The following is a 10,540-nucleotide window of genomic DNA, read 5'->3' as shown; positions in this document are numbered from 1 at the left end:
TCGTGCAGAAATGCTCAATTAATGTTTTGGGAACACTTAGAACATCTGTAGCGCTGAATCTCTGTGGTGCCAATTTCAGCTGCGGTGTATCGTCCTTTCTTCCAGCTCTATTAATCCATACTGAAATCTCCCTCATTACACAACCAAATTTTAAGTCCTTGGAAATTTGGTACAAATATAGGCACCATTTTAATTTTTGCCCCAAACTTAAGCATTACAGGAATTCCATCTTTAAAAACCTCTCAGGAATTTTAGAATCACTTCACAACCATTGTGGCCATATGGCTGTGGCTTATAGCCATATTTGGTGTTTTACCCAGCCAACATGGCCTTAGCATGACCAAGGCTAATGCGTTATTTGCCACCCCACAGGCTAGGTGTAGAATTGTATTTAATCGGAAATCACCAGTCTGGCTGAAAGACATGTCTTTTTTTTTTTTTTTAATTAGATTAAGTCAAATCCACTTTATGGGGACACAACTAGATTTTTAAGCACTGCAATCCTTTCATTTATTATTTATTTTGTTTTTTATTTTTGCTTATGATTTGTGTGCCTGTGGTGTCAAGGGAAGAGGAATGGGTGGGTGGAAGTCTGCTCCTTGATTTTCAAATGAATATTTGTAATGTAAAATTCTGCATTTATACTTTGAAAATGAATTTAAAAAACAACCCTTAACCTAATAAAAAATATTCTTCACTTATAATTTCCTCGTGAAGGTTTGATGCTTTCCTCTCAGACTGCTTAAATTTCCATTCCTACTGAATGGAAACAAGACTTCTCCCCATTTATGAGAGAAATGTTTCCTCACATAAGGATCAAGTTCAGTTCCAAAGACTTCTGGGATATATAGTTCTGGTCAGGAACTCTCTGAGACTACAAAGCACTCTCTCTGATCAGGAACTATAAATCCTTCTTTCTGTTCACTCTCTCTCCTGTTGGACATGACAAAAGACTGTTTTGGGTCGATGGCCATCACGTCGTCTTTATCTGGAAACGGAGACTCCATCTGGGCATATGAAGGAAGATGGGAGCCCCGCCTGAACTTCATGATTGGCCAGCGGGTTAGCCGCTGCTGTAGTAGGGAAAAATTACAGAAAGTGGATTACTGAGAAACTAATAAATGAAAGCAGGAAGTGGTAGTGTGTCTGCTCTGTTTATATACAGTACTTTTAAATGTTGTTGCTGGGGATGAAATTTACTGAATAAAATCTCGCACCTCTTCAACAGTATGAATCTGAGACAGACCACTAAGGAGCAATGTTCTCTGTCACTAACCTGCATGAAAAAGAGGCTGATGCTGGTGGTTGGGTGGTTGTACATGTAAACTGACATAAAGATGAAAGCTGCCATGAAGACCATCACCATCACGACACCCATCAGTAGCCCAGTCTGCAGCCTCTCAGTACTCCTTGCAACCATATCCTCACCTCCTGCTGTACAGATGTGAAGATGGGACTCTGTGATACCAGGTTTACTTTCTGTCGTTGTGCCTTTTGATACCACACATGAAAGTCTTCCATCTACACATTCACATATCTGGGGACACTTGAGACAAATGATGTGAAAACAACACATATAAATTCTTATTTATCGTATTTGTTGCATTAAAACAATCTATTACAAAAATTATTTACAGGCAAAAGCTTTAATTTTTGTGGCCTCACATTGAAGTTTTTGTTGCATCAGATTCAAATATTATTCAAATATAAGTTTTTAAAGAAAGCTTACTTACAGGCTTCACTCATGTGCAAGGACATTTTTTTGCCATATAGAAAAAGAAAAAGACCCAAGATGTTCTACTATTTTCTCTAAATGTCCATTAAGAAGTAGAATAAACAGATTGGCTGAAAGGGATGAAAGGCACAATCCTAAACTCCTACAAATAAGCTCACCTGGCCTGACGAAGCATTTTAACTACACTCAACCAATATGTACATATCACCTCTGCATGATACTCGTGAACCAGTGGATGGTCAGTAAGTCAAATTTGACAGAATTTTTAAAAATTGTAAAAAAACCATTTTTTTTAATGTATTAAAATCGCTGAATTTTTAATATGCTGTGAAAAAAGTATTTTTCATCCTCACAAGGTCAAATCTGAGTAGGTTTGCATAAGATATTGCAGCTCATAAACAAAAGCCACTAAAGGAGAAATATGAGCTGTTATCCAGCCACAGAATTACACGCTGAGTGTAACAGCTGAAGTCACTACGCAGTATTTAACATGGCGCTGTATACATTCAGATATGAACTAACAGCAGGATGAGGAATAGCAAACTATTTACCCCTTCAGTCAAATTTTAAATTGAGTAGAAAGCATTCAACAACAAGCACTATTTTAATGAAATAGTAAAAATACACACATGCCTCTCAAGTTGTTATTATTTCATTATTAAGCGCTGTACAAATAAATGTTGATTATTTCCACATACTGTAGATTAACATGAATAAAACATGTTTTCTCACTATACGTGGTATGAAAGTCTAACCTTCTGCAGATTGGCTCGTAGGACCCCATGGAGTCAACTTTACTCTTCTGCTTATGCTGCTGTGTGCTGACGAATTGGTGATGGTCGATGTGTTGGTGACAGGGGTGGAGCTCATGCTGGAGGTTCGATGTTGTGATGTGGTCAATGTAGGAGGAGGGGTTGCATGTATGAGGTGGTGTGATGTGGTGTTTGTGCTATTTGTTACTTGGAGACACTGTGGATCTCTTCTCTGAAGAAGAAAGAAACCTTGGTTAACACTTTTGCACGCAGGCAGAATTTCTTACAGAGTAAAACATCTGGTTTTCCAAAATGAAAATATAAAGACAACCTCAGCTAGGCAGCCAAGGTCAACCCAGTCCTGTCGATAACGGTCAAAACCACTGGAGCATCTGAGGAAGTAAGTGTAGCTTATAAATTAGGTGTATTATAGTAAACCTTCACCAACATGCAAGATACTGTATTAAATAGGTATTTGACTCAAGTATGAAGTGTTAAAGCACAAGTATAAATCAAGCCTTGGATGATTTTTAACTACAGCATTATTTATAGAAATATTGCAGACATTTCTCCATCAATCACCAAAAAACATTGTACAAGAAATCAGTTTGCATAAAATCAGCCATTCCTTTGGTGAGCCTAGAGCCATGGGTAGTGTTTTATATATGATATGCTATGAAAAAAAAGACCTGTCCCCAATCACTCCAAAATTCCTCTTTCCTCAAAAATATTTTCTCTTTCAAACATGCAGTTTGAAATAGGCAGCATTGTCAGCATTGTCATAGCGTATGTGTTTTTCAGTTTACCTCTGAAACCGACTGCACCAGCTGCAGTTAAAGCCAATCTGTGAAGTGACACATGGACCACAGCTGGAGAACTGAAGACATGCTGAGAATACAGAAAACCGTGAAGACTGAGGAAGCGGCATTCTATATTTCTAATGCAATCTGAACTGAATGCATCTGTACAGGTCAGGGGGTTATAATCACGAGCTATTCACTCATTTCTATTTGACAGGCTAAAATAATTCTAAATTAAATGTCAGGACCAAACCAGAAACTGAACAAAATACATCACTTTGTATACTTTACTTAGGATCAACCTACTTGGCATAGGTAGTATCTCTACAGCTGTAGAGTTGGAGATTTTTGTCTTGACGAGATCGACTTTGTGGTACTCATATATGGTTCTCCGGCGGACATCTGGAGCATGCCAGAAGGCAACGACGTGAATTATTATTAGGACCCAGTATTTGCCTGATGAGTTATTCATTCATTTTACAGACTTAAAAATGCTTTTACAGACTAATTGAGCCACTCACTAGGGATCTGCTCTATCTCATGAAGCACCCCAAATGCATCTGATATGCCCACTTTGACAGGATGGTTCTCATCACTGATGTTGTTGATGTTTATAGGAATCTATAAAAAACAGATATACAATGATTAACAATATGCAATTGAAAAATACTTACGAAAGAACAAATGTCACCTCTTTATATATGAAGACAATGCGTCCATCACTGTGAAGAATGGTTTGAAAGGTGAAAGGTCCTAGACTTGTGTTCTCTTGCAGGTAAATCTGGTTCCACTGCACCACCAATGCAGTGCCTACTCAAAAGATGGATGTAGCCATTCACAAATGCATAACAGAAACGTCTTACAGCGGAACCACAATCAATAAGCCATAACTGTCTCCTTACCATTATCAAAGTAAAATACAGTTGAGTTTTGTGAAAGACTTGGGTCAAAATCTGCCATCAGAGGTGCGATGTACTGAGTGGCTGTGAGCATTCTGTGAATTACATCTCCAGTGTATATAAAACCTAAGAGATCAAACAGGCTGTCATTCATATGAAATGAAGGGAGACAGACAATATTCATCAGTTTCACAGTGAAGGTTAAAACTTTAGGTCATGGTTTGCATATTCACTACATAATTTCAAAAAATCATCAATAGATTAAAGAGAAAGTTGGACAAATATATAACAAATATCATAAAGTTAAATTTTACAGTCAAATGGTGGAGCTCAAATTCAGACTGAAGATGTCATGGTTCCAGTTTTCCCACCAGTCCTCTATATCCACTTGCTTCCCATCTCCAATCAGGCGCCACACTACTTATGCTCTGCTCAGAACTCAGTTCACTGTCATATTGTCAGAGACTCTTCCTAGTCTTCAGGGCTCTTGGTAGTGAAGACGAAATGAAGCCTCGTGAAGAACTGAGGCTTTCCGTCCAGTAGCTCAAACATGAGCCAAAGCTTCATGGAGCTTAATTTGCTCTCCTGCGCAATCAAAACAGACAATAACAATTTTGAGCAAAGGTGTGAGTGCTTCCTGAATCGGTCACGTGGTAAGGCGGCTCTTGAGGCCTCGTGTGTCACCACATTCGGCATCAACACACGCTTCAATGCGCGCTTCATGGAAATCATCCTGGATTTCTCGACCCACTGTTTGAAGCCTCGGCACAAAGTAGGACAATGACTAGTCTGTGGACTTCAATGGGATTTTTGCTTGTTTCCTGAATTTTGCCTGTTTTTGCTCCTTCCTTAATCTTTTGGCTACCTGTTGTAGGATTTTCCTGATTAAAACTATTAATTATGGACTTCTCCCTCTTTGTTCGGCATTTGGGTTCTAAGCACGCCCTTAACAGAAGACTCATAATAGTGAGCTATAACCTTTAAGTGCGGAATGACTTGCCTCCAGTCGCTACAGTGATTTCTTTTAGTGCATGGCCATAGAATGGGAAGTCAAAGGAAAGATTCACTCTCTGAAAATTAAGAAAAGTGCAGTATTAATGGAATAAGATGGACTATTACATCCAGACAACAAAAAGAAATTAACACAAATTAATAATTTATCTTTCTACGGAAACATTTAATTTATATATTCATTCACACGGATTGATTCCATACTTGTGCTTGTCTGTGGGTGTTGGGCAGGAAGCCACAGACCTTCCAGTTATCCTCGTCCATCGCTTCAATGTTCACCCAAAGCTCTTTACTGGCAGCATCTCCAGGGCCATAGATTTTAGATGTATAATAGATATGATCACTATTCTGTTCAAAGATAGAAGAAATCAAATACTTGAAAATATTACATTTGTATTAGAAACAGAAAATGTGACACAGTCAGTGAAAATACAATATTTCCTGTTTAATTTCTCTAAAATTTAAACTTGAAAATCAAGTTAAACATTTGTGAACCACTGCCTAAAATGTTTCCATCTTTGGAATATTTTCTCTTCTCACTTTTTTCTCCATAGCTGATTCTCCAGCTTCAGCAATATTGTATAGTGAACAACATGGGGTCCTCACTCAAAAAAACACATAACATTCAGAGACAGACAAACAAAGAAATGTCAAGTAGCTCTACCACAATCTGTGTAGAATTGTCAAGTCCTTCCTCCGTCAGCAGGTCTGAATCAGTCTCTTCTGGCTGGTGCTGGTCGCTGTAATGGCCCCTGTTATCTGTAGACCCACCAGGGATCCCAGACCTGTGTGTAGACTCCCACCACTGCCTCTCTCTGGGCCTGCTGCTTCTTGAGACTGTATATGACCTTCCATCTGGGAAGGGCAGCTGGTGTGTGTCAGAACGACAGACTCCTAAAGAACCAAACAGAGGTAAATTTGTTTTGTTGTTATGATCTCATCCTTTGCTTCATGGCTTAAAAATATATATTAATACACTGCTAGCAGCAAATGGTTGAGATCTGAAATAAGACTTCCAAATTTGTACTTCAGAGTACTGCACTATTAAAAAAAATTCTTAAAAGAGGAAGAAATTTAAATTTCCCAGTTTGGGATAAATAAAGTACAGGTATATCTATTTATCTATTTGACACAAAAATCAAGCTTAAGCAGTTTTCCATCCAATCCTGACATGGAAAGTTTTAAAATAACCTGTTGATGAATAAACCAGTGACTCTAAATTCTAGTAATCTCCAATATTTTTAACAGATAACCTATGGCATTTGGAGGGTACTCCATCTACAGTAAAACCAAAGAACATATATATATACTTCTGTGACCTATGTCCCATCCCTCCAAGTTTGGTGGAAATCTGTTCAGTATGTTTCATTAAATTTGGGAAAATGCTGACATGTTCTTACATTTACAAAAGTAATAGGCTGAGGCCAAAATGTCTTTACCTAGATCCACTCCATAATTTAATTTCTGGGGGATGGGAATTTCACAAGCATATTGGCTTACACCCATCAACCCTTTATTTTTCGGATCTTGTTAATGTTGTAAATGTGATGAAGGTGTGAAGTCTGTTATATTAAAATGTCAAATAAATAAATAAATAAATACAAGCTTCTTCCTTGTCATTTGTCTAACCACCTAGTCAAGTTGAGTGAAAATTCATCACATAGTTTTGGGTTAAACCTTCTTAAAGACACATAAAGTGGTGAAAGCAATACGGTACTTTAAGTGTATGTCCAAGGCAGTTGAATCTGGGCAAATTTTAACATAATTTTAATAGTTTACTGCATTTTCTTATAACATGCAAGACAAAAAGCCCCCCCTGTGTGTGGTTGTGTGTATTACAGGGGCCTACACACTAATATGCATGCGTGTGATTGATTGACCAACAAAAACTAGAGTGTGCGTTCTTAATTTCCCTTCAGGAATTATAACAGTGTATTAAATTAAATTAAATTAAATTAAATTAAAAAAACAGTTCCCTAGTCTGTGCCATGCAGAAAAAGTATGGTCACTCCATCATTCTGCTCTTCCTTTCCAGTGACAACAGTCCATTTTATCTTTGCTCTTCACAGCAGAGGGTGAAAGCATGCTTCACATTCTTCACACCAGCAGGTCCAGAACCAGGCATGTGAGGCTGGGCAGTAGTGAGTGTTGTGTCTGTAATTCCATGACATGTTGGCCCTGTAACTGCAGAGGTCGGATATCTTTCCACCCAGCTGTTGTACTGTGGATGATGTGTGTGCTGATGCTGAATGATCTGTACAAGTCATGCAGGCGCCAAGAACAGAACAGTTTGTTTCAATGCTGTTTTTTTTTTTTTTTGCAAAGTTCCTCCAGTGGTCAACTGAAAATGGAAGACCACAAAATCCTTCAACTCCACACCTAAACCTGATTATCCATTCAGTCACCTGCCTCTAAATAAAGGCAACTAACAGTGGTTAAAATTAGAAGAACAAATGAAACGCTGGAGGATCCAAAAATAAAAACGGAAAATGTTAAAATGTGGAACTTTACCAACATGGAACAAATCATGTTTCCCTGTGGTCAATATACTGTTTTTTTGTAGTTTTTCTTTTTTTTTCATTTAGCCAAGAGCAAGAAGAACATTTATTTTTATAAATTTCTACATACAATTTAAAAAAAAAAATCATTATTCATCATTCTTTATGCAAAAAAAATGTAAATACATACACACATTATGTGTAATTGTTAAGGTAATTTAAAATGTGGTTCTTCGTAAAGAATAAATCTAATGAATGGTTAATGAAAATTAATTTAACATTGATACCTCATGTAACACAAAATGCCAGAAACAACACACGAGGTAAGTGAACGCCACATTATCGTTGTGTGAGCTGGTTAGTGCGTTGGCTATCAATTAAACCGACTGAAATGCTAAATAAAGTTTAAGTCATCAAAATAAAATACAGATGAACACAATTGGTTGCAGCTACAATGTGTAGTACATATTGTGTAATCCAATTTATACGAATTTCACCTCATTTAATTCGGATTATTTAAGATTATTTCTGTTACTTACCATAAACAGATTTGAGTTTCATGAAGCTCATCTGAAACTGGAAAATGATGACCAATCCAGTGAAGAGATTAACTGTTTTTGCAAAGGCAATCTCCATCCTTCCTCTGGGTTCTTAACGCATCTTCAAAGCGCTCAAAACTCATGAGTTGTCACAAAATGATTGCGCGCCTATTGCCATCTCGATGTTAAGACTGTCTACTTACAAAAAACACGCGTGGATGATGCAAAGTGGAGTATGAAAGCGTTTGGCCGTGTCTGTATCCACATCACACGTCAGGCAAGTCCTCTCCGAGTCACGTGGTGTCAGTAATACTGTCCTGTATGCGAGGAAACGCTTCCTTCAAGGACTGTCGTAACTATCAAAACTCTACGAGCCAAAAACGAGGTAACGTTTAGCTCTATTGCTACACTGTAAAAAAAATTATTTTACAATTAAAGTCACTGCATTGAATATGACAGTTGTGCAAAAGAACTTAAGAATAACGTAAACTACAACAACAGCCCCTGTGAGCGTTACATTATTCTATGCTCAGCTGGTGGGAACCCGTGGAACCCAGTGATATTTTACTTAGTCAAACTTGAATAAATACATATCATAATACATAACACCCCCCCCCCCCCCACACACACACATACACTGTTCAGATATGGCTTCTCCACTTTGACATGAATGGCTTCTTTCACTGTTCTCTCAAACCATCTTTCTTCCCATTCCAAAATCTGAACACTGGCATCTCAAAATGCGTGTTTCTTTCTGTTAAGGGGAAGGGAGACTGCTGGATCTTGTCCTGATGACTTTGCTCTTCTGTGTTGAGCCATGAGCTGAGTGGATGCTTAGTTTCACCTACGTAGGCATATGAGCATTCGTCGCTGCATTTAAATGCATATACCAGGATGCTCTTTGACCCTTTTCAGTTTGCTTAACGGTCCAACCGCTCGACTGATAACGCCGTCTCCACTGCCCTACACTCGACCCTCACCCACCTGGAGACCATAGACTCATACGCCAGAATGCTATTCATCAACTTCAGCTCAGCATTCAACACAGCCATCCCCCAGCAGCTCATCCACAAACTGGACCAACTTGGACTCAGCACATTTGCAACTGACTGCTGGACTTCCTGACAGGGAGACCACAGGTAGTTTGAGTCAGTAGCAACAAATCCAGCACCATCACGGCGAACACGAGGGCCCCCCCTCCTCTCCACTTTGCTGACCCACGACTACACACCAACTTCCAGCTCCAACCTCTACACAAAGTTTGCAGAGGACACGACTCTGGTAGGTCTCATCAACAGCAATGATGAGACAGCCTACAGAAATGAGGTGAGCCAATTGGCTATGTGGTGCAAGGACAACAATCTCCATCTGAATGTGTAGAAGACAAAGGAGATTGTTGTAGACTTCAGGAGAGTACACACCCAGCATGCTCCACTAACCACTGACGGTGCTGCAGTGGAAAGGGTCAGCGGCACCCAGTTTTTGGGTGTGTACATCTCCGAGGACCTGTCCTGGGGCTGCAACACCGCATCACTGGCCAAAAAAGCCCAACAGCGCCTCTACCTCCTCGCAAACTGAGGAGAGCAAGAGCCCCACCCCACATCATGCTCACCTTCTACAGAGGCACCATCGAGAGCATCCTGACCAGCTGCATCACCGTGTGGTGCAGAACCTGAAAAGAAGCTGCTGAAAAGATCACTGGTGTCTCTCTCCCTTCCCTCACAGACACCCGCCGCACCCGCAAGGCCATCAGGATTGCAGGTGATCCCACCCACCCGTCTCACAGCCTTTTCAGCCTGCTGCCATCAGGGAGGAGACGGCAGTCTGCTAGCCAAAACTAGCAGGCTCAAGGAACTTCTTTCACCAGGTGGTCAGGATGCTCAACTCCCTCCTGCTCTGCCCCCTGCCACAGCCTTGAATTCTACCCTCACGCTGCCACCCCCACAACACCTGACTACCTCTCCCTCAGTCAACACGTCACTTCCCCTACGGGATTAGAGTCTTGTCCTTCTTTTCCTTTCGGCTTTTCCCTCCAGGAGTCACCATAGCGAATCAGTTGCCCCCGTCTAACACTGTCTTCTGCATCCTCTTCTCTCACACCAACTACCTTCATGTCCTCTACATTGATAAACCTCCTCTTTGGTCTTCCTCTGGGTCTCCTGCCTGGCAGTTCAGCATCTTTCTACCAATATATTCAGTGTGTGTGGAGATATTTACTGTTCCCTTGTGTTTAGTCTTATACTTTGTGCTGTAGTCTGTTGTACTGCCTGTTGTCCGTGGGTCTGAAAGGACTACGATTTCACCTG

At 39.9% G+C, this 10,540-nt stretch overlaps 1 protein-coding gene across 3 annotated transcripts; it reads right to left on the bottom strand.

The window, feature by feature from the left end:
• Positions 1–839: 839 nt before the first annotated feature.
• On the bottom strand, positions 840–8,493 carry LOC137612343 (plexin domain-containing protein 2-like). Of its 3 annotated transcripts, none has more exons than XM_068340834.1 (13): positions 8,235–8,493; positions 5,862–6,091; positions 5,402–5,545; positions 5,187–5,256; positions 4,190–4,312; positions 3,979–4,097; positions 3,809–3,908; positions 3,594–3,689; positions 3,294–3,375; positions 2,816–2,879; positions 2,491–2,719; positions 1,277–1,434; positions 840–1,073 (listed from the first exon to the last, which is right to left on the bottom strand). In XM_068340834.1, exons 1-13 carry the CDS (start codon positions 8,329–8,331, stop codon positions 858–860), a joined length of 1,728 nt encoding a protein of 575 aa, XP_068196935.1. In that variant the 5' UTR covers positions 8,332–8,493; the 3' UTR covers positions 840–857. The 3 variants fall into 3 exon arrangements, with proteins under 3 accessions (XP_068196935.1, XP_068196937.1, XP_068196936.1); XM_068340836.1 differs by having other exon boundaries at positions 1,277–1,431; XM_068340835.1 differs by having other exon boundaries at positions 2,819–2,879.
• Positions 8,494–10,540: the final 2,047 nt, after the last annotated feature.

The sequence above is a fragment of the Antennarius striatus genome, chromosome 18 (genome assembly GCF_040054535.1).
Source record: "Antennarius striatus isolate MH-2024 chromosome 18, ASM4005453v1, whole genome shotgun sequence".
NCBI classification, from domain to species: Eukaryota; Metazoa; Chordata; class Actinopteri; order Lophiiformes; family Antennariidae; genus Antennarius; species Antennarius striatus.
This window is presented reverse-complemented; position numbering and strand designations above follow the sequence as displayed.